The sequence below is a fragment of the Haemaphysalis longicornis genome, unplaced genomic scaffold (assembly GCF_048455015.1).
Source record: "Haemaphysalis longicornis isolate Haplotype H1 unplaced genomic scaffold, Haemaphysalis longicornis Haplotype H1 scaffold_3, whole genome shotgun sequence".
NCBI lineage: Eukaryota > Metazoa > Arthropoda > Arachnida > Ixodida > Ixodidae > Haemaphysalis > Haemaphysalis longicornis.
In genome coordinates, this window is record NW_027526335.1 from 113,780,407 (window position 1) to 113,804,415 (window position 24,009).

At 49.5% G+C, this 24,009-nt stretch overlaps 1 protein-coding gene across 3 annotated transcripts in view; it reads right to left on the reverse strand.

Moving 5' to 3' along the window:
* Positions 1 to 24,009, reverse strand: part of Liprin-alpha (PTPRF interacting protein alpha) — a 47,555-nt gene that overhangs the window by 18,065 nt on the left and 5,481 nt on the right. The window contains exons 3-16 of one of the 3 annotated variants that reach the window (XM_077704037.1): positions 20,839 to 21,003; positions 20,682 to 20,756; positions 20,499 to 20,588; positions 18,476 to 18,694; positions 17,554 to 17,700; positions 16,543 to 16,653; positions 16,375 to 16,452; positions 15,245 to 15,439; positions 11,056 to 11,147; positions 8,019 to 8,313; positions 5,058 to 5,341; positions 4,213 to 4,429; positions 2,041 to 2,168; positions 88 to 174 (exon numbers count right to left, since the gene is read on the reverse strand). In XM_077704037.1, the coding sequence (XP_077560163.1) occupies positions 88 to 174; positions 2,041 to 2,168; positions 4,213 to 4,429; positions 5,058 to 5,341; positions 8,019 to 8,313; positions 11,056 to 11,147; positions 15,245 to 15,439; positions 16,375 to 16,452; positions 16,543 to 16,653; positions 17,554 to 17,700; positions 18,476 to 18,694; positions 20,499 to 20,588; positions 20,682 to 20,756; positions 20,839 to 21,003 (2,183 nt within the window). Of the gene's footprint in view, positions 1 to 87; positions 175 to 2,040; positions 2,169 to 4,212; positions 4,430 to 5,057; positions 5,342 to 8,018; positions 8,314 to 11,055; positions 11,148 to 15,244; positions 15,440 to 16,374; positions 16,654 to 17,553; positions 17,701 to 18,475; positions 18,695 to 20,498; positions 20,589 to 20,681; positions 20,757 to 20,838; positions 21,004 to 24,009 lie in introns of all 3 variants that reach the window. The other 2 variants (XM_077704035.1, XM_077704036.1) reach the window with 2 other exon arrangements.

A 24,009-nucleotide genomic window follows, 5' to 3' on the forward strand; every position in this document is an offset into this window, starting at 1 on the left:
GCGGACAGGGCTAAGATGGCAGCGCGCCGAAACACACACAGTAACGAGAGACGCAAACGACAGACAGCACCATGCGCTGTGGCGCACCTGAGCAAAGCATCTGGCGGAATGCCAGACAGGCAAGCGGGACTCCCTCCCAAAGCAGCGTGCTGGGACAGAGACGGCCCAAAAGACCTGCACGGGGTAGAGAGAGAGAGAGCGGGCATGCGCGCACGCCCTCACGCACGTGAGGAAAAGCATCGTTCACATCCCTCACTCAGAGTCACCAAAAACCTGCACACAGCGCGATTACTGCAGATAATGTTTCAGTGGGCAGACAAGGGAGGCCCCAGAGGAAAGCAGGGCTGTGTTCGCTTCAAGTTTCTGTCACACTTCCTCATCACACATTTTCTCGAAGCAACCCATTTCATGCAGTTCCTTCTCCCCGGCACAACAATACCTGGTCATGGTGAGGATTAAGAGCACCTCCCACTCCTTTTCTTCACTTCAGGAGCTCCCTCACCAATGCCTATAGTAACAATGGGCAAGCCACAAAGTGGCCATGAACCACTGAGGAAGATATAAACAGGAGCGCCGACTCGGCTATCTCAGACGTTCTGCAAATGTTCCCAACTCACGGAGCACAGTGTAGATGGCGCTGCGAAGGGGCACTATTACCCAGTGTTCCCCGCGCACCAGCGCTTGCTCTCACTACCGGCCGCAACAGTGGGGCGCATTCCAGCTGGATTTGTTGTATGCTTCAGTGACGGTTCCTTTCGGCACGTTTTGGTGCAGATTCGTGTCCATTGTGCACCTACTTGATGCACGGCTTGATGAGCTCGTTCGACCCGCATTATCCGCACCGCTCATTGTGCCCATGCTCCAGGATTTAGATTCTGCGCATGCACGCAAGTCTCGTGATTGCGCGCACACTTGGACATGTTTAAAGACATGTCGCGGTGAAAGGAAACAAGCCACTGGGGAGAGCGAACAAGGTGAGAGCAACGTACACAGGCAGAACGACGAGAGGGGGCGCGAAAGAGGAAGAGAGCAAACTGAAAGCTGGGCGGCTGGCACCGCGGGAACATTATCGGAATACGCAAATCATTTTTTTCTGGGCGACAGTCGGTGCTCCTCTGTCTTCCTCCGTGGCCATAAACATTTTTGTAACCCTGTCTTTCCGGGGAAATACAATCAGAGACGACATGTGCATTAGAATCGCACGCAAAAGTAAAGCCAGCTCAGAAACAGCTCAGTACCATAGTGGCCTCCATTTAGAGATACTAAGTTTCTAGCCGTGAAGTTCTGCATTTTTTTTAAAGCTCAAGTACTATGCATACACATGGCACACAATACAGACACCAAGCCTTATTACTTTGATTATTCCTTCTTTATTTTCATTTCCATGTACTGATTTGCATTGCAATTACCCGAACTTTGCCAAGGAATAGCAGATCATGTACAGCCCTTTAAAAGCGAAAGCATTCAGCATTTTCCTCAAGTCGGACAAATATTCCATCTACACCGTAGGCTAGTTTTCTACAAAAGCATTGCAACAGTGAAAGATCCGCCCCTCCCCTACTCAAGCCTGCACCCCCCCTTCTCCCCCAGGGGGGTGTCACACTACATTTGCATCGACTGACTGAAGTTATGAACTCAAAAAAACCTGCAGATCCCAAACACAGCTGCACCACCTTGCAAGCAGGAGGAGGAAGAAAAGGAAAGAAGGTTGTAGCTTCTTTCTAGGCAGGAATACAATTGCCATTTTGTGACACAGCTCTGAAATACCTTAAACTGCTCAGTTTTCTCCCCAGGCTGACCCCCCCCCCCTTTCTTTACTCCCTCTTGACTGCACTATTCGAAGCTCCAACTGCACGGGAACACCGTGACCCAGTAACTGATGTACCGTGCATGAACACTGCCTGTGCTTCATAAACCAACGCTTCCCTCACACAGACAAAGTTGAAAACGACTCCATTCGTCTCTGCACTTATCGCGCCTACTTGACGTGACTCTGGATTGCCACTGGGGCCGCACCAGTGCAGGCCGGGGCACACGCACCTGCGCAGCTCCTCCGAACTCTGTGCCAGCGCCTGGGCCACCCGGTCAATGCGCATGGCCCTTGGTGTGGGCGGGCTGGTCTCTCTCCTGAGCAGGCGGTCATCACGCACCTCTAGGGACGCCGGCACCTGCAGCACAAGGCGCCCAGTGGCAGTGGCGGCCGCACCAAGACCGGCCCAGCACAAACAAGGCAGATCGCCAATCTCGGTGGCCCTGTTTCATGATTGCGACCTTTTCGAGCAAAAGGTGCTACCACTGTGGCACGACCGTACAAAACGACCATTAAAGGGGTACTGACACCAATTTTTAGTGTTAATATTATTACATAGCTCGCTTCCTTTACACAACAGAATACCCCGGCTGAAATAAGAGCGGCCTGCGACACATGGAACATACTTCAATTTGATCTGACTTATCGCGCCGACGGAACAGCTCGCGGAGTGGTGAGCAGTAAATGGACATCAGCGTGACATCACTACGTGAGAGGGAAAAGAAGTGATGTAGCCGTCTGCCTCCAACGCTTGTCAGACACTCGTGACGTCACTTCACGCGTGTGGCCCGGCAATCTGCGATTGGGCGCTGGCGCGTTCATGAAGTGGTACACGTAGCCAGAGCTACAGGCATAACTGCTGCCCAGAAGGGCACTCTTACCAAAAATAAAGTTCCACACACGAGAAAGGAGCCGATAATATAGCCAGAATCGCAACAGAAGCCGCTATCAGGTCTTTTATTGAAAGCGGTCATCAAATTTCCGCCGCCGCGCTAGGCCTAACGCCTTCAGGCAGCTCATCTGCTCAGCTCTGGCGGTGGGGCGGTCGAAACAACACCTCCTCCGGCCTTTGTGGTGTTTCGACGTTCGCACAAAACGGTGAGGTCATACCGTGATTCTGTCACATGCACCCTCTGGGCTGGAGGCGTGGGAAACCAAAATGGACGATTTTCAGGCCGCTCAATGTAATTAATTATTTCGCACTCAAAGTGATGTTTCGGGTTTGCCAGGCCTTTGAGCATTGACAAAATAAATAAAAAAAGCAACATAAAATTTTGGTCCGAGTACTCCTTTAGGGCTGACATCAGCTTGTATTACTTATAATGCCTGTAGGACGCAACTGTAATTTGCATTCAGTTTCTTGGATGTAGCAAAAGGTATTCCCGCCACACGAATTCCGCCTTATCAAAATCAAACCAGATGAGCACACAGAAGTCCAGGGTATGCACCCGTAGCCACCAATTTGTTTGCTGTACTTGTGCCTGGGGAAGGCAGTCACTGCGTCTTCTGTACCATCAGGTTGCCAAGCATGCATTTCAGAAGGTGCCAAACACACAATGGGGTGGTTGCTTCTTGCATGTAAAAAAGGTCATTTCCTCCCCAACTGCTGCACTGACTTTGCCTCCGATATTTTGTGCACCATTTTCTTATGACATGTGAATAACCGCAAAACCCACAACAGCTCTGTTAATGCTGCTGCTGGCACTGTCTAGCCACAGGCACATTCTACAAGGACATACCATTAGGGTAACTGCTGTAGCAAGGAAGGAAGGGCTATGAATTAATTTAAAAAGTAAAAAGCAGGAGCAGTAACCCCTCGACCCCACGTCCCTATGATGAAATGGTACTTCTGTTCCATTAGAGAACTCACAACACTCCGACAGGCCCAATTTAAAAAATGCCGGTGGTTCCTTAAAAACCTCCAAACTCCTCACCCCCCCGACAGTCTGTTCTACCAAAAGCTCAAGACAACCCAAGCGGCCCAGTACAGTTAAAACTAGAAGGCACCTCAGACCGGCTCTTGGACCTACCATGGTCCTCTCCATTGCAGCACTGGCCATGACCATCAGAACTGTTCTCTTTGCCAACTCAGTACCGCCCTGCACGGACTGAGGTTTCAGTTTTTTTCTCTCTCCACCCTACAATTTGGGTAGACTGGACGCCAGGACACTGAGCCAACTTGTGCGACGAGCAGTCGCACAGCCTGGCAAGCGATGTCATTCATACCTGCTCCCACCCAGTTTCGCCTCATAACCCACACCTTGACTCAGTTGAAACCCATTGTTTCTCCTTGTATAACACCTCGCCACCCTTGCTTCAATAAGGTTCCTTCCTTCCTTCTTGCAGTGCCCAGCTCTGGCCTGTGGAGCGAAGAAGAAGAAAGCAGCCCCCTCCCCTCTCACCGTGTGGTACTTGGGCAGGTACTCCCTCTGGGGGCTGTGGTGGGGTGGCGGCTGGCCCGAGGCCGGTGGGGTGGACCTCCCGCTGAGCGGGGGGGAGCCCCGGTCGAAGGAGCGGCCTCGAGACAGCAGGCCCAGGGGCTCCAGGCTGCTGCTGCCCACCCGCGACTCCAGCTCCTCCGCCCGCTGCTCCGTGCTCTGCTTCTCCTCCTGGATCAGCCTGCCAGGTCACCAGGGGGCAAGAAAGCCACAAGGTGAGAACAACACGGGAGGGGGAACGTCGCTTCCTGGGGCGGCCAGACAACGTCACCAACGCTTGGCCTCTGCCAGCATCTGTCGCGGGAGAAGAAACTGCACAGCTGCCGCAATCGGCATGTTTACTGTGGAGCCTGGAATGAAATATGGCCGCTGTAATTTCGTCCATCACGTGCCGCCAGCCTCTCCTTCAACGCCGCAGCTACGAAGCTTCTAGTCCTCGATGGTTTTCATTGCGACATTATCTGATCGCTCGCCTGTGCCCGCTGCAATGGGCCAATTCGCCTCCTATATATATTCTTAGCTCTCAACATCACGTGGCTCTCAAAGTCACGTGGGTGCCCACCACCGCGAAGACTGCCAGGAAAAGCTCCTCAACACACTGCTCTAAAGCCCCCGCTTCAACCGCATCCTCCAAGATCGCTGGACTGAACAACACGTGAAAGTAACGACAAAAACAGAGTAGTACAAACAGGACAGACCGGCTCTCTCTGATCTTGTCGTTACTTCTGAGCTCTGCCCGACCATGCCCGCCTTTCCTAGTCACTCAGAGGCGGTTCGGTTGCAGTGCCTGTTCGCACAACAGCACCCACCGTATCTCGTTGTTGATGGCGTCCAGCTGCTCCTGGAGCATGAGGGCCAGTGCCTGGGCGTCCGAATGGTGGCCCACGGGGGACAGCAGGTGGTCCATGCTGCCCAGCAGGCCTGCTGCCCCCCCTCCGGCTCCGCCCCCTCCACCGTCCTCCTCGTCTTCCTCCTCCCCGGGGCTGCACTCGGGGTCGCTCACTCCGTCCAGCCCTCCCGCTCCTCCCACCCCGCCTCCACTGCCACCAGACGCAGAGACCACCTTGTCCCACTCGGACTCACCCACCAGGCCCTGCAAGGGGGAATGGAAGACACACCGGTTGCAAAACTCTCCTTCAGAATCCGGGCCGTGTGAGCACCCCTGCTTCGTTGAAGCCGAGGGACCAGTGTAGTGGCGTGACACCTAGGGGAGGGGACAAAAACTCTACTTTGCTAAACCTTTACTTGGTACCACAACCTAATAAGTGCAGCTTGCTTTTCAAATTAGAAAGCATTAAATTAGGTGATGCTTACTTATGTTCCCAAAGATTTTCTTTTATGACTTATGGCAGCAGCAGCCGCAAGCGCACGAGTACTAGGTACTTCAACTTTCTGTCGACAGATGGCGGACTCATCAACTCATGCTGGCCCGTTTGCCCCCAGAGCAGGGGGGCCAACCACGGACCACTTTTTGATAGATGGGGCCTGTGGGGAGTTTCGAAACTGGCGTATGCAAGCAACACTGAGAGGAAGGCATATTCACAGGCAACAATCACTTAGGGCAGCTATGCTCGTCACCTTCTGCTGTGTATTCACTCAACATCAGCAGCATGAAAGCGGGAGGGGTACCAGTGACGTTTCATCTCCTCTTGCCTCCTTGCTTAATTAACAATTCATGGAAACGAAAAAGAGAATCTGGAGTGCAGAACTCCGGCATGCACGTGCACAGAGGCAGGCGATGACAATAGTGGGATGCTTGCACTGTTGTTGTTGCTAGGCTCGATCAGCTATTACAGCCGAACCCTGCAATAACAAAACTGCTGGGGAAAGCAAAAAAAAAAAAAAATCGCTTTTGTTTGAACTTTGTTGCCGTGAGAATGACACATATAGGACATGAAAATCGGCCACAAGCTGAAAATTTATTTTCAAAAGTCAATTATATGTGTTACTTTGTGGGTCTTACCTTGCAGCAACTTCCCAGCTCAGTAAGTGCTGCATTGCTATTCGTCGTGCGTGCCTAAGAACGACTGAATCGTGTCAAACGCATCCAAAACTTCCTGCAGGTTTGCCTTCTCTGCACTTTTTTCTTCTTTGCCCTCACCACTGCGTATGTCCGAGCATGCAAGGGAGCTTCTTCTGTTGACAAACTTTTCCAGAGTGTGCACCTCGTTACAATGTGTGGGAATCGTGGAGAACCGTGGCCCGCGATCCCGAGCCGGCGCGTGCTTCGGGAGAGACACGTTGCGCTGAAACCGGTTCGGCATTCCACTGGTTCGTCCCCCACCGAGAGATGGCACCACCGGTCCGTGCTGGGCATAGGTGTGCGGGCGGCACGAATGCGTGCGCGCAGAAGACGCGGAGAGTCTCAGGTCCGGTCGGGGCAGCATCGGCAGAGCAGCGTGGCGGTGGCGGATACCATGTATCTCAGGTGGGAACAGTTGCTTGTGACGCACCGTGAGTGCCTGCCTCCCGTTCGCGATCACGACCCGGACAGCGTGATTCCTGAACGCTGTCGAGCCTTGTGCTCGCATGCTTCGGGAGTTCCCAAATAAACGGCTGTGCTTCGGCACTACTGTCTACTCTGTTCTCGTATCGGTGAACCTCGCAGGGCTGCCGTAGGCTTGGAAGCCCGTGTGGTTGACACGCCGGGTGCTAGCGCGGTGGCCTACGCCGGAGTACTGGCTAGGTCGCCCCGAAGAGCCCCACGATATTCCACAAATGCTGTTCACAGGACTAAGTGAGCACGGCTTTGTTGACGTCCAGAAAGGCCACAGCCGCCAGTGTTTTGTTTTGCGCACGTGCGCCATCAAAGACTGGCGTGCTCGCTTTTCAAAACGGTAGCGCGAGCTTTTGGCGGTTCTAAACTCGTCAATGCTATCCTTCCTTTCTCCACTTGGGCCCCTGGCTTGTTCCTTGTCTTGTAGCGATAAAAACTTGCACTTTTGGGCTGGTGGAGGCATCTTACTGAGAGGAAACACACCGATCGCCACACACATACCACGCGTGCTGTTCAGTGGTAGCAAGCTAGCGTAGCCCAAGCCAAAGCCGCGCGGCCACGCCAGGAGCCACCATGTGTCGCCCCCTGGTGGTGTCACTGAAAGGCTGCCTCCACGGCCGCCTGCTGCACGGTCTTTTTCTAAACAAACGTGGCAGCATCCATGCAAGTGTGCTTTGAAAAAAGTTTATGCAATTTGAGTTCGAAAAAGATGCATCTGAGCACTTCTTGGGCACTGTTAGCCTCAAATTGGTAGGTAAAATGCTGACCAGACTTGCAGCGAATTTTATTAATGCGAGATCACTTTTCGAAAACATTTCGTTGCCGTGAATTATGAAATACATGGGCGTCTACAGAAGTTTGCTGGGGATTCGAAAATATTTCATTGCCTCAAAAATTTCGTATTCATGAAATTTCATTACCGCAGGGTTTGACTGCACAAACTTCCGGATTGTTCCCAACAGTGCATAGTCAGTGTACTAACTGCTTGTGTTTGCTTGCTCTCCCAAGTACGTAATAGGGCTTGTGCCACATCATACAACGGTGCAGGAAGCAGGTAATTTGAAATCGACCCCACTAACACTCATTCCTCAGTGATGGCAGCAACATTTCCCGTCGAGCGAACTTCTACTCAGTTACGAGGTCCTAATCTTTCGAATACAGTACAGTTGGATGACGTCTTCATGGCTTCTTCAAGACAGCACTTCAAGTCCATTAACAACAGCTGTCACTACTAACACCCACCCCCCACTGCATCCCGGTGACGGAGCCTTACCTTGTCGGGGTCATCGTCGAGGGAGCGCCGTCGGACCCTCGGCAGGGTGCGATGCTGGGTGCCCGGTGTGGTGGGCGGGCCGGGGCTCAGGTCCAGGCCGCTGGCCCCGCTGCCGCCCCCGCCCACGGACAGGGTGGACCGGAACACATCCACAGACGACACCACCACGGGGCTGGACTCTGACGTCACCGGCGGCGACAGGCCCACCAGGGAAGGGGGCGACAGCACCGTGTTGCCCACCCCACGTTGCGGCGACAGTGGCGAGTGGTGCGCCAGGCTCCTCGCAGATGTTACCCTGCACTCGCGAGTGAATAGAGGAACGTTTTGGGCTTCATTTGCCACCCATCCGCACACACTTTGCTCAGGCTTAGCACACTTCCGTGAACAATTAAGGCCAAACCGCATGTATGCGCAATAACGACGTACTTGCACATCGACGTAAGCACATACAGAAGTGCATGCTGCCACACACTCCGCCAGCAAGGGCAAGCAACCCTATCCGTCCCTGCGATGGCCACCGTATGACCTACGCCTAACACCACTGGGCTGCTTCAAGTGAAACCTCCCTTTACCACTGCATTCAATGGAAGACTGATACAGACAGTACCGTATTTACACGATTGTAGGTCGACCCTTTTTTTCAAATTTGACAATCCAATGTTGGGGGGTCGACTTAGAATCGAAGTCGAACCGTCTACCGCTAGTAGCGGCAAGAGAAACGAGAAATCGGGGGTGCTACGAGGTGGGGACAGCTTTGCACCCTCGTTCCCGTGGTTATGGTCTACAGTGTGAACCGCATGGGGCGTTTTCTGCTCGCGGAAATGTGTCGCGCTGACGCTGCCGCGAATTTCACCCGCATGCTGCGCGCTACGCGATCGGCGGCGGCAACATGGCGGCGCCACCAGCCGCGAAGAGGTGCGCGTAGCTCCAGCGACCGCTTTTAACCGCTCTTTAAGATATCACTGAAGGCACAAACGAAGACGTTTGTGCATGAAAGGAGCTGATAATGTGGTCCAAAACGGCGTTAGGGACAGCGCCAATCAAATATCCGCCACCGTGGTAAGCCTAAACATCGGCGGCGCCAGCCGGCTAAGGCAAGTCGTCAGGCTGCTCCCACTGCCGCGCTTGTCACGCGTCATACCGAGGTAGAACGGTAGAACTTCAAAGCAGCAGAAGCTGCCGCGCGCGCGGAAGCGTCGACGCTGGCGTGAGAAAGTTGCCCGCGCAATGCCGACGCGATGGTGGGAGGTTAGTAAATCGCGCGCGGCCGCTTCCATCAGTCGCCATGTTGTTTGTTTTGTTATCGCGTGGCTGTGGCCGCTGCCGCTTGCTTCGATGGTTGACATCTCACCGCGGGTGTGCTCTTCCCGGGTGTGCTCTTCCGGGTGCTTTTACAAAAGCTTTTCTTTTTTAACATCTACCACGCATACCGCGAGCGCACGGCTCTTGTGGGAGCATCGATCATTGATGGTAGGGTAGAAACGCCGTGTGGGTTGACGGTAGAGCTTCTCTTTGTGATACGATTTTCTAGGCGGTGCTTGCATTTTTTTTTTTTTTTGAGAGATGCAATTTTGTGGGGGTCGACCTACATTCGAGTCGACTTACAATCGTGTAAATACGGTACTCTGTTTATATGACAACCCATTTTTAATCTGGGAAGAAACACATAAGGAATACACCGGGCAGCATTTTCCCTACCTGGTCTGCTGACTGGCCTAGCAGCTATCTGCAAGTTATCAACGTGGTAGATATGCCTTGCTGTACAGCAATTTCTTTTACAACTGCATTTCGTAGACCCCCTTGTAGCGCAACCTTTATGTGCGGGTTAAAAAAAATAAATAAAAAACAGATAGGCCCTGCTGCGTTTGTTATTTGAATAAACACAAGGTAATTGCAAGTCACCCCTTTTTCTAAACATTGCATTGTGCGATCAATGATGCGGATAATATATGTGGTATGCACTGAAATGTTCAGCTGTCAATCTCGTTGCTTGGCAACACTGAAAACGGCCACAGACACATGGCCAAAGTGTCATGGACATGGCACAGCTTGTGTCACTGTGCCCGCACACCGCAGAAAAAAAAAAAAACACTGGCGTGCTTCGTCTGCTCCGTTTCAACCCAATTCTCAATGGTGGTGTCTACAGAGGTGTTATTAATCGCACTCACATTGGAATTGGGGCATTACTTTGCATTTGGTGGGGTAGAGTTTGGAATGTCCAACACACGTCAGATGCTTAGCATGGACAAGTACTGCCATCCTACATAACCAGTGACTGCGCACTCACATGGTGGCCTGCATGCGTGCCTCGCCAGTAAATACAACCTATACGGGGCTACTTTTCTTGCCCTTCCGTGGTGCCTTGGGGCAGATTTCGCCTCAAAGAATTTCCACTTAAAATTTTTTGCACGCCCTAACAATTTCGTTGTAGCGGGATGGGACTGTACATTCATTTTACACGTGTACGCGAACTGCGTCGATGTGCGAGTACATTGATATTACGCATCCATGTGGTTGGGCCTTTAGGAGTGATCACATTCTGAGGTGGCTGTAGATTTCAGCATCAGCAAAACAACTCCCCAAACGATCTTGAACTTCCACGCAATACTTTCACACAAACAGTGTTGAGTGGTGTGCAGACTATGGCAATCACGGTAGAAGAATGCGAGAGGTATACCAATGGCCCCATTGGCCTGCACTTATGAATGCTTGCAAAAGGTTTGTCCACAAATGCTTCGCACATAAAAAAATTGAAATAGCTTAACACAATAGGTGATAACCAAAAATCTCAGATCCGGACCAGGAAACACGCTACAACTAAAAACAGACACCTACCCACCCTCCTCCTACCAAACCTCCCAGTGTAGAAATCGCAACTTCTTTCTGAAATTGCAACACCAGTAGGGTAACTTGTGCATCAAATTATTTACGAAAGAGCTGTTATACGGTAATGCAACCTGTAAAATGGTGCTGCTTATGCGACCGAAAAGGTGGTACTAAGAAAAGCCTCATGGGAGCAGTGGCCAAAGTGACTTACCTTGAAAGGCTCTCTGTCCTGTAGTTCTGGACATCACGCCGGATCATCTCCATTTCTGCCCTCACTTTGGACAGCTCTTCAAAGATCTTCTCCTGTTGAACAAAAAAGAATAAGTTGCACACGAGGCTTTTAGCTGAACTGCAGCAACCCTACCAGATGCGTGTGCTGAAAACAAAATAAAACAGAAAGCAACAACACATGTAATGTAGAAGGATTTCAGGTGTAAACACAATGCGTGTTCATAAATTGTGGGTACAAGTGATCAGGGCCAAATGTGGCATATGCAATTTGCTGAACTGGGGGGGGCGGGGGGAGAGAGAATGTCAACTAGTACTCAGCGCACTTAAAAGTGGCTTTCCATTTTGCCGCTGCCATCATGATAGTCCCACCAGGCCAAACTTACATGTTAGTGTCATTCACGTCATTTTATCTGTCCTAGAAAAAATAACTTTATCCAAAAGATGGCAGTAATGAGCAAGGTACAAGGACAGGCCAACCACATCGACCGAGTTAGCAAAAAGCCGAGGTGTTCAGGTAAAACACCAGTGGCATTTTTTCTTTTTTCAATTTTTAATCTATCCAGTTTACGTCACAATGACTGTGTTTTGGCCTAGTGAGATCAAATGTGTAATTAGTTTTTACAATGTTCTAGCATACTGTGACCAAACATGTAGCAACCTTTTGCCTACTATGAGACATAACACCTGTTATGCGAGACATCAATTAAGACTTTGCAGCACTGCAACTGCTGACGAGGTCTTGCCTAAATGCTGGCTTACATTGCGCATTCTTATGTTTCGGGAATATTGCAGTACAGGAGCATAATGATAACAGTAGCCTCGACCCCACAACAATTGCCTTATTTATTTATTTATTTATTGTACCCTCAGGGCATACAGCATTATAGAGGGGAGTGGGTTTAGGAGACAAGTAAAGTACAAGTGAAACATGAAAAACAAATCACATTCAGTACATGCATATAACTCTCAAAAACAGCGTGTAAACGACAATGCATACAAAATGTACACAATATCTAGAAAGAATCAAACAAGGAAGCACCGCGACAAAAAATACCGTAATGACAATTTAATGCACAAAGGAAGTGCCGGTGCAAAAAAATTAAAAAATGGCATAAAATTACTGCGAGACACAAATGAACGGTAAACGAACAACAGCAAACAACTAGGGAAAAAATGCGTTGAGCAAATCAACGCATAAAATTTTCGAGTGCCTCCCGAAAGCGTTCATGGTTAGTAATGGTGACTAGTGACGCAGGCAGGTTGTTCCAATCATGACATGTTTGAGGTAAAAAAGAATACGAGTATGTTACGGTGTTTTGGCGCGGAATATGAACCTTGTAATGATGGTCGAGGCGTTCAGAAAGAAAAAAGGGAGGTTTTAGCCAACGTGATTTAAGTACCGGGTTATGGTGATATGCTTTATGCAGCACACAAAGGCGAGCCAGTTTCCGGCGAGTGGCAAGAGTAGCAAGGTCAAGGCTGGATTTCATGTTAGTTACACTGGAAGTGCGGTGATAGTTAGAAAGTATAAACCTTGCGGAGCGGTTTTGCACAGCTTCAATTTTGTTAGATAGTGTTACATAGCCAGGGTCCCAAACTGAGGAAGCATATTCAAGCCTAGGGCGTACGTAGGTTATATATAGCTGCTTTTTTAAGGAAGACGGTGACAGCGAGAAATTTCTTTTCAAGTAGCCTAGCATGCGGTTTGCATTAGATGTTACATATTCAATGTGGCGCGCCCAGGATAGGTTATTGGTTATGTGCAACTGATAGGTTATTGGTTATGTGCAATTAGGATTCAACTGTCTCTAGCAAGGTATCTTTAAGAAAATAATCAGGGCTAGGTAGTTTATTACGCGAAATTCTCATCGATTTACATTTAGAAACGTTAAGATCCATGTGCCAGAGGTTGCACCAGGAAATAATGTTGTTAAGGTCGGATTGTAGACACGCAATATCAGTATCGTTAGTAATTTTATGGTAAAGCACACAGTCACCAGCAAAAAGGCAAACTGGGGAAGAAATTTTAGAAGGCAGGTCGTTAATGTATATCAGAAACAGTAAAGGCCCCAGCACAGAACCCTGAGGTACTCCTGAATGTACCGCCACCTCGGGAGAGTCAGTTTCATTAACGGATACAAACTGCGTGCGGTTAGCAAGAAAGATTCGAATAAACTGTAGCACTTGTGGATCGATTTTCAAATGGCCCAATTTATGTACCGTATAATGCGGAATATAGGTCGAGATTTTTTACAGAAAAATTTGCCTAAAAGTCACCCCTCGACCTATATTGCAGTCATTTGGCAGTTGCCATCTGGCGACCGGGCAGCCCATCGAGCCCATCCAAACTCCAAAGGCACCATCGCCACTACCATCAATCGGACGCGACGCCATCTTTGTTTTGTTGCTTCTCTCGCTGTCGGCGAATGTGTGCGTGCTATTTTCTTCTTGCTCAAAATGAGTTTAGGCACTTGGTGCCAGTTCACAGCAGCATTTAAAAGAAAAGGTGGGGGTTTTCCAAGGCCAATGACGTGTCCGCCTTGCGCCAGTTCGGTATCACCAAAAGAAGTGTTGCTAGCGGCGTTAGCTGAAGGGGCAGCTCTCGGTATGCAACACTCGGAAGACCTCGCTTCATGGGCGCTGCTCTGTGCACCTGTGCTGCTGTACAAAGGGGCAAATTTTGTCCGCTAGCGTCATGCGATGTCTCTACGAATGGATAGCCCAAGATGTTTGCTGACTGCCTGCACAGACTGGCGGTCGCTCCGGTCAGCACACGAGTGTCCCATGCTTTGCGCTCGCTTCACGATGACATGGTCTTGCGAGTGTTTAAGAAGTGCTGCATAAGCAATTCCCTGGAATGCACCGAGGACGACCTGCTGTGTGGGCGACGGCGAGCCAGAAGCAGTCGTCCGACGATACTTCAGACAGTTTTAAATGAGTAATCTGAGACGAAACAAGTTATAGTCTCAATAAAACAATGGTTGGTACCCAATTATTTTTTTTTGCATTTTTCGGCTACAAGGTAAGGGGGTCGACCTATATTCCGCCTCGACCTATATTCCGCATTATACGGTAATAGCAGCTGGTGATTTACTTTATCGAATGCTTTTGCAAAATCCAAGAATATACAGTCAGTCACAAAACCTGAATCAAGATTTACATGCAGATCATTAGTAAACGTGACTAGTTGTGTTTCACAGGAAAATAATTTCCGGAAACCGTGCTGCGAGGAATGAAAGAACTTATTTGATTCTAAATGCTTAACAAGGTTGGAAAAAATTATATGCTCAAGAATTTTGCAAGGAACCGAAGTAAGTGAGATTGGTCGGTAATTAGAGGGGTTATGTGCGTCACCTGATTTGTGAAGGGGTACCAACCGGCCTGTTTTCCAATCTTTAGGCAAGTAACCGTCATCAAAACATTTAGTGTAAAGGCAATATAATATAATAGACATATACTCCTTAGTATTCTTCAGAAATTTGGAATTAATACCGTCAGGGCCACATGAAGAAGACAGTTTCAGGTTGCTGATAACGCCAGCAATTCCAGTAGGATCGAAAACAATAGGGTCCATTGGGAAAAAATTTACACACTGCAGATCTGGAAAATTATCTACAATCGGGTTCATGTGTCCCCCACATGAAATCATCTCACTTAAAACAAAAGGCAAAAAGTGTGGCAGGCAATTAGTTTTCCACACAGGGTAAAGAAAGTCATTGCATCCCCTCCCACACATTGACAGCATCAGCTGAACCAAAGGTTTGTTGCTTCAACTTGGCACGACTGACATTTGCTATATGGGCGTAGTCAAAGCTACAAAGCACCAGCCACCCCCTTTGGCTTCCGAATGTCCCAAGCAAGAAGTGCAGCCACTACAATACCGTAAGGCAGTCGTGCACAAGTAGCTGCACACATCCTTGAACACCTATTAGGTGAAGGGTCAAAGAACCTAGAAGGGCCGAGAGCATAAGGTGATACGTCACTGCGCCACCTTACCAACACTCCTCTCCCTGGCTGAAGCACAGCGCTCCAATTGCAGCTATTCCAGACAAAAGGGCGCAAGTAAGGAGGATGCAGTTGTGCTCACTGCGACAGGACCACAGCCCAACTGTTTTTAGGACCCGGACAACCCGTCGCCCCAGCTGCAGAGGAGTGAGACAGGCACGCACCTTCTCGCCACGGGTCTCGTCGAGCACCTTGCGGGTGCGCTCGAGCTCCTGGGCGAGCACGTTCTTCTCGTCGAGGGCATGCATGCGCTCCTTGAGGTGCAGCTGCAGCCGGTCGTTGCTCTCAGCCAGCAGCTTGTCCACCGTGGCCGACAGTTTCTGGTTGTGCTCGTCATTCATCTTCTCCCGCTGACGAGCCTGCACCCGCAATCACGTTTAGCGGCACGCCGTTAGCGGCATGCAGGTGCATTTTTGCGTGCAGAAAACGCCCCATGCAGTTCACGCTGATGCCCGCGTAGACGATTAAGCTTCCACAAAAGCAGAAACAGTCGCCAACCACGTACGCGCGCCACGTTTTCGCTTGCAGGAACCGCTTCACTGCAAATTTCACTGCAAATTTCAATGTAGCGAACTAAATTACGAGTTTTACCGACTTCGTTACATCAAGGTTCGACTATATGGCACTGAAACAACACGGGCATCTCCGTGTACATGAGCAGCCCTTCTGTCTTTGCTAACTGTGAATGCTTCCTTCATTTACTCCAAACTTCTGCCTGGCGACACAGTTGCTGATGCTCTTGGCGGCCAATGTAGCCTTCCTTTCTAAAGCACTGGAGTTCAGAAAAGCTTGATGTCGGGCTAGTTGGTGTAACATGCTTTTGAAGGTAAGTTGCGCTTGTTGTGAACACAGAGACGGACACGGGAAAAAAAGTATACTTTCACGAGAAGACGGCGCACTCGTGAAAAAAGACGGCGTTAGTGCGCCGTCTTCTCGTGGAAGTATACGTTTTTTCCCCGTGTCCGTCTCTGTGTTCACAACAAGCGCAACTTACCTTCAAAAGCACTGGAGTAATGCTTTCCTGGCCTCAGCACTGCAAGTAGCACAGAGATTGCACAGCGCACGCTCGCTGCACTGGCAAACATGACGCCGATGGCTACTCGGTTACGCTGAAACTGGAACTGTGCTAATGTGGGCACTTGATTTCAGTAGGACATGAGTGATATGCCCCCATAGTAAGGGGTGCAAATTAATTACACTGAAATCTGAATACAAGCAAACAGATAAATACAACACAGTAATCAGCACTACATTTACCGGAAGTTGTAAGGCAGCAGCCAAGAAAAACGCTCACCCGCATCAGTTCCCCAGCCTTCTCTTCTAGCTGCTGCTCTAGTCGACAGACGGTGTCCTCCATGGAGCCGTGTTTTTCCTGCCACAAAATTCGTAGCTCTTTGAACCAGCTCCAGGTGGAGTTGACGGTGACCACTGTCGCGAGCGAGTAAAAGTGCGACGAGCTTACATGAGCAATGATGGAGGAGATGTCCACGTCCGTCTCTTTCTTGGCAAACTGCGCCAGCTTCTGTTCAGCCAGCTCGAGCCGTTCTTGTAGGGCCCTGATCTTTTCTTCACTCTACACAATGAGGGGGAAGGAAGATGGGATGCAGTGCGACCCAACAAGCGTGAAGTGAAGATCACAGCAGGTGCCGCACTGTCCAATGTGCTCTCTGAAAGGCACCAGAGTTGTGAAGTGCACACCACATGGGGGTAGTAGCCTTCTCCTGCAAGGGACTCTGCTCATACATTGCTTACATCACCCCTTGCCCGACTGCTGTGTGCTGCCCAGCCTTAAACAACAAGGCTGAGTTTTGATCAACTACGTTACGAAGTAGCACTGGATTTATGTATAGACACACATCGACACAAAGGGTTATCAAACTCAGCTTGTGTGTGCAGTGTACATTTCCTCCTAACACTGTGCTATCATGAGAACATTTATTGGAAGCATCAGGCTGGCAGTACACTACTACGATGAAGGTTCATTCAATTAAGTGTTCTTGGCTGGAAGGCAGAGAAGTACATAAAAAATAAAACAGGACGGAAACTGAACCAGTGCACTTGGTGCCGCAGAAGGCTTGGAAAATTACCAAAGCATTTTTGTGCACTGGTTAATTACATCCACAGGCACTAAAAAGTATGTCTCAAAATTTCTTCTCTCTACCAACTGAGAACAGGTATTCCAATTGGCTCAGTTTCGCCAAATCAAAGTTTATTCCCTAATCTCAATGCAAGGTCCGTAATACTTTGCTTCCATTTATACCACAGCATGCTACCTGGGATCCCACACACACAAAAAAAAAGTCTAACCTACCCAACTAGCACATCCAACAGAGCATGACTGCATCTAAAAAAGCCAAAAATACATTGGAGCTGCCCACAGAGCGAATATACTGCACGCAAGTTTTCCCAGCTCTCCTAGGTTTTCACAGCTTTCCACACCAAACGAAAGCCGTGGGGGAACGGCGCCACTGACCAGCTTGAGCTGTGCCTCCTTGTTGGCCAGCTCCTGCTCGAGCTTCTCGTTGAGGTCGTGCAGCGAGACCGACTCGCGCTGGGCGTTGAGGCAGCGCTTCTCCAGCGTCGAGATCCGCTCCTCCTGGTCTTCCTTCTGGGCGTTGTTCTGCAACAAGGAGCGGGAAACACCGCAGGGTCATGCTCTGCACTCAACAGGTGACTGCACCTTGGTGCTGCTCAGGAATTGCAGCACCAAGCTGTCCCATGCTGCCCAAAGAAGTCCATTTCTCCCCAACCTTAGCAGGTTCACGGTCAAATCAGCTCCTTTCTGGCTGGCAAGACTCTTCCCGGGGCTGAGCATCGACCAGCCCGCTCCCCAGTTTGTCATGCTACGCAATACTTCTTGATCCAGAGAATGTGCACTCAGCATGTCTATTTGACCCTGCTCCAGCTATTTCTTCCCATAGCAAACCATTCTGTTAATGGTGCTTCTCTGGCTTCCTTTTCTTCACAGTTGCCGTGTTTCCCCCTTGATTCTAAGCCCCGTGACACCCATTAGCAAAGACACAATTCCCAAAAAGTTGGCATTTTAAGGTGCACATGCTTTGAATATAAGTACTCCTCCCAACTTTAGGCGCTGCGAGTGCATAAAAAGAAAATAAAAAGGGCCTGCTTAGAATAAAAAAAAATAAGGCCTCCTCCTTTACTTCAGTGGTCCTGCTCCAAGCAAAGCTTCCTCGCAGGATTTCCAACACTGCATGGTCAACATTACTAGACCAAATGCACAGGCGTGTCAACTCTCCTGCACAGTTTTGTGCTTTGAATTACACTTTCCATCTATCACTTTTATTTTTTACAACTGCCGCTTAAGGCTTTGTAACTACAGAGTAGGGGAGCGGGAGATGAACGAAGGGAGATGAACAGCAGAGGGCACAGTTCACCTCCTTGAGGTCCCTGGCCAGGCGTGCATTGTCCTCCTTCATGCGGGACACCTCCTTCTGTGCCAGCGCCAGGGCCTCCTCCAGCTCGCGCACGCGTGGCAGCAGCTCGTTGAGGCGGCTCCTGGCGACGGCCAGCTCGGCCGCCTGCTTCTCCACCAGCTCCTGCAGCTCCACCAGCTTGCAGGCCTCCTCCGCCGCGTCTGCCGACCCGTTGGACACCTGCGTGTATTAAGCGGACGAGTGGGTGGGTGGGCAGTGTCGTCCTCCTGGGGAAGAGTCTCAAGCAGGGACAAGGAGGACAAACACAGGGGCACCAGGAGGCGGAAAGTGCCCAGGGCTTTGCATTAGTTGGTCTCTATTATTTGCCAGTCCTGAGTAGTGCTGTACACTTCATGGACAGCCTAGTACTGTTCTCGCAGTAAAAATTCTTTGGAGAGAAAAAAAAGGAAGGGGAGGGGGCACTTCTGGGTGGCTCAGGCACTTCTGGGTGGCTCAAAATGACAAATCGAAGACACCAGGTGCCAGACTGCATCAAACACAATCTTTGCTCCCTAATAATTCTAAATTTCGGGTTTAGCTCACCAAAGCTACATCAGGGCTATGAGGCACGCTGCAGTACAGAGCTCCGGATTAATTTTGACCACTTGGGGATCTCGTAACGAGCACTGGAATCTTGACACACGGGTGTTTCCGCTTTTCACTTCCATCACAAAAGCAGCCACTGCGGCCGGGATCGAACCCGCGTCCTCGGGCTCAGCAGCACAATGCCTTGGCCAGTGCGGCACTGTGACGGGTCGTCCTTCACGCTCACAAATCCCTCCTTGGAAAAAGCAAAAAATGGCCACAGGGCTAAGTTTCACCGTACACAGAGAGACCATAAAATGAGCCTTCCTTTCAATAATGTTCCAGCAGAAGAAACTACTTTTCTTTTTAGTTCTCCTTAACTTAAAAATGCTACTGTTTCTGCTATTGCTACAGCAGAAACCACCTATGTTTAGAGAGGTTCACAAAAATACTTTTATATGATGTACGGTTTGATATACAAAACATACAGTTTGGATAAAAAAATTGCGGGAATGGTTAGACCGCTCTATATCAGCAAAAACATCCCACATATAACATAAGGGGGCCCAACTGTGACAACTTTTAGCACAGCGCAGGTTTGGCTTCACAACCATTTTCTGCAAAGAGGGTGGATGCATTCCTGGCCCCTCTGGATAATTCCGCAGCACTAAGGAAGAGCTTTGCGGTTCTACTGGGAGCAGTGATATTACCATTATAATTACAGACAGGGTTCATCAGGTGTTAAGAAGTCGTGCCTTAAAGGGACCCAGAAAAGCCTTTTGTAAAAGTTACAAAAGGCCTTTATTGTCGCGTAGTACCAATATAGCGATGCAACGCCGTTGGAATTATTGATCTACATTCAGTATTAGCTGCGCCAGAAGCAATTAAGTGCACCTCTCCCCCCTTGCCGATCGATTCCTCCTCCCTCTCTGCTTCTTTCAAAGCAGCTGGAAACACTGGGAATAGCCATGTGACATCGCGACGCTCGGCTTCCGTTCTCCGCTAGCTACATTCCTGCACCTAGGCACACGTCAATCGCTGCAGACCCGCCTTTGCCTCGGGATCGCGCAGGAAGGAGGAAGAGCAACCAAAAGCCAATGGCAGTGACGTTGCCGGCGACCGACGATCGGCCGAATCAGGGGGGCGCCTCGCCGTTGCGTCAGCCGCGATCGCCGTTGCGTCAGCCGCGGTCGGCTCGCTGCGGCGGCGCGCTCATCGGCTGAGAAAGGCGATCTTCAAAAATTGCTTACAAATTATCCATACAATGTATGGGGCTCACACTTGGCTCAAAAATCCCCCGTTAAGTGTTCTACCACCTAAATGCATTTGATTGCCACCTTCACAAAGCTTTTCTGGGTCCCTTTAATAATAGGTAGTCAAGCATGACAGAAAAATAAACAAACAAACAAAACCAAACAAGCTTGATGAAGCAGCAGACACACACAGCCGAAGCACTTACCCTGTTAACATGCAAGGAATTCTCCACTGGCCCCTCCCCGCTTTTCTTGTCGTCCGATATCGTCACACCTTTTGTCTTGTACTGTGTGATCTGGTAGGAAAAGAGACAACGGCATCTCAACATCCATCCAGTTGTAAAATAGCATTTGCGTGTGCATCGCACGAATTGCGGCCAGAAGCTCACCTCCTCGTTTGCTTTGCTGAGCTCTTCCTCCAGGGTGCCCACTCGTTCCAGGGCCACCCTCAACCTTTCCCTGACCTGGGAAAAAAGAAAGAGATTGCGGTGAGGAGCACCGTAAAGTAGTGCCGATGAAGGGGTCGAGGATCAAAGCGCTCGTCACCTTCTCATCGAGGGCCTTGTGGTGCTCAAAGAGGGACTTGAGCGCCTTGAGCACTTCCACCTCGGAGGAGACGCCCGCGGGAGACTGCGCCTGCCGCTTCACCACCGTCATGCGCAGTGACCGCTCGTGCCGCGACACCAGGCACTCCAGGTGCTCCAGCAGCAGCTGCACAGGGGTCAGAGGTCAGGAGGGGTCAGGTGGCAGGTGACTGTTCTGGGCTAATCTCTCAACAAATGACGAGGCAGGGAGCATTCTTATGTTCTCTTTCATGTTTCCTTTTTTTTTGGGGGGGGGGGGGGGGGGGAACAAAAAGAAACCTGGCTGACCAGTGCCAAAAGGCATCACACCCGTTCTGCAGAAAAGGCTCCCTTTTCACTGCTAGGACAAGATAACACGTGCCTGCCTAAATGATTGATTGTAGGGTGTAAAGCGCCGACGCAACGCAGGCGATGAGGCGCGCCGTAGGGGAGGGCTCTGGATTAATTTTGACCACTTGCGGATCTTTAACGTGCGCTGAAATCTCGTACTCACGGGCGTTTTTGCTTTTCGCCTCCATCAGTGCCTGCCTAAATGATCTCACCAGTATGAGAAAAGGTGCCAATCAGCACACATTACATTGGAAACAAAAACAGAAGCTTGGAGAGCTACCCCTGTAAACACTGGCCAATGTTATGGGCAACAGACCCTGTGTGACACTGCAGATTTTTTTTGTTTGTTTGTTTCCAGGAATATCTGCTTATTTTCAACGGTGTATTCCATCAATTGAGGCTTCTCCCCTAAATACCAAAAATTTTTTAGTTTAGCAAATAATGAAAGAAACTTAATTAGTTGTAACTGCTATGTTTTTCCTTACAACAGCTGCCCTACAACAAAGCAACACAGGATGATGCTTGTTTCACCAATTGGAACTGGAGACACCTTTTAAGGACTCTGCCAAAAATGTCCTTGTTTTCTTTATGGCCTGCCCCGACAATGACAGCCTGAAGATTCAAAATGACAATGCTGCCAAGCGCCAAGGGCAAAACCAAAATTAAAAAGTCGAAATCAAAAATGTGTGAATGCACAAGAACAATTTCATTCGTATCCTTACATTACACAGCAAAAAAAAAAAAGTAACAACTGTATGCTTTCAGGAATACAGAGGAGCCCCCCCTTAGTATTTTCAGTTGAGACGTTCCCAATACTGTGAGACTTGAAAAAAAAAAAAAAGAAGAAAGAAAGCAGGCATAGTCAGAATGGGCATATCACACATCGGCACGCAGCCTATCTTCTTACAACCGGTTTCGACGCTGTTAAACAAAAGCCGTCACAAGTGGCGTACAAGACACACTTTTTCCCCTCCTAGTACAAAGCTATGTGGCTGGAACTGGTGCAAGTGCGATAAGAAAAGTCCAGTTTACGCCGCCTGAAAGATCTATGTTTCATGGAACACACAAGATAGGCCCACTGTCAAAGATTACGAGAAACCGCTATCTCGGTACACACTGCGTGGAGGTCATCTGCTTCACCATAAAGGCTCTTATCCAAGTACCTTGTCAATGTTTCCCCCGATCTGATAAAAATTTGTGCCCGACAGCGTAAGCCGGTCATTCCATCTTCCCTGCTGCCTCACCAAATCGTGCATTGTATCTGGTATAGTTCTGCCGAATGAGATGGCTCCCCCTTCGCATGTTGTCGAGTGCAAGTCTGAAAATATTTCCATTTCCCTACGGCTATGCAGGATATGTATTAGCAAACTAAGTTTTTTCTTCAAACAAGAACTTCATGGCTGGCTGTACACATGTGCCACAAGCTACATGGCACGTTACGGCAAGCTGCATAATTGGAATGGTATTTAAATATGCCAACAAGGCAAAAACACAGGAGGCAAAGAATGCAGCAAGGAGAGCCAAAAGACGAACAAAGAGACGCAAACGTGACGTAGCAATAAAGAAGTCTGGTAAGCAACACTAGGGGAAGCCACAATACTTCTGCCTTCAAAACACATAAGCAAACCCCAAGGAATTTTGCACATTTCTCTTAAAGGGACACCGAAGTGAATCTGTCAGCTCCCGTTTTTGCTTGCACTGTGCAAACTGGCTCAAATAAACACGCTTTTCATTGTTTATCCGGACGATAAGGCAGTATTTGTTTTATAAAGCCTGAAACAAGAAAAACTTGTGGTTTGCGGCGGCCTCACCAACTAACAGCAGTGACATCAATACGAGGTGCTACATGATTGGACAACGTCCAAGATTACAGTTCAAACCAGTTTCGGTTTCGGTTCTGTGAAACAGCATGCTTGGTATCCGACGTTATCGTTGGGTGGGCATTCTTGATATCTCAGTAATCAGCATACTGCGCTTCTGCCATGTCGGCTGTAAAACGTGTCAGATAAGCCTACCACCCCGGCTTGGAATCATAACGATCACTAGCCGAGGCGTGCGCAGCGGATGAACGCCCTCCGCGTCAGAGCAGATGCTCAGATCTGATGTGCTTTTCCCCCATCTTTGGAGCTTGCCTGGTCCGTGCCCGTATCGTGAGAGGTGTGTTTGCATTAGGCCAAGGGTCTGCTGATTCGGGACTGTGCCCACAAGCAGTCGGTGCTTATGGCAACACCACGCCAACGAGAACTCGCCAGCGTGACAGTGTCAGTGTGCATGCATTCTGCGAACTCACTCATGAAGGAATAAACGTTACAAAGCAAAAATGGTGAATTCAGTACAGAAAACACTGCCCAGAAACAAATAAATCAACTTAAAAAAAGAAAGCATGCAGTATAGGGGATTCGAACTTGCTATTTGCAAAACAATATACCTAGTGCTCCAGACCACTCAGCCATAAGCCAGGTATGCCCGGGGCGGAAATATTAATTACATAATGTATGGCCAGTTTACATTTTTATTTAGTTTTAGCATTTCAAGTAGCTTAGGTAAGTATTTCTAGTATAGCGCTAGTGCAGTAAGCATCCCCCAAATTCCCACAATATCACACGTCTAGTGATTGCACTCCTTAGATGGAAAAGCATCCGCAGATGTGTGGTCGTGCTGCTGACCACTGTGCTAGTTCACCCAGCGCAAAATGTGCGCCCTGCACCCTGGTTTTACACTGCACGATAAAAGTTTTGGTTGATTTTAATTCCTTGGTACCTATATTAACTTCGCTGACTCTTCTCACGCCTTCAATTAGCCT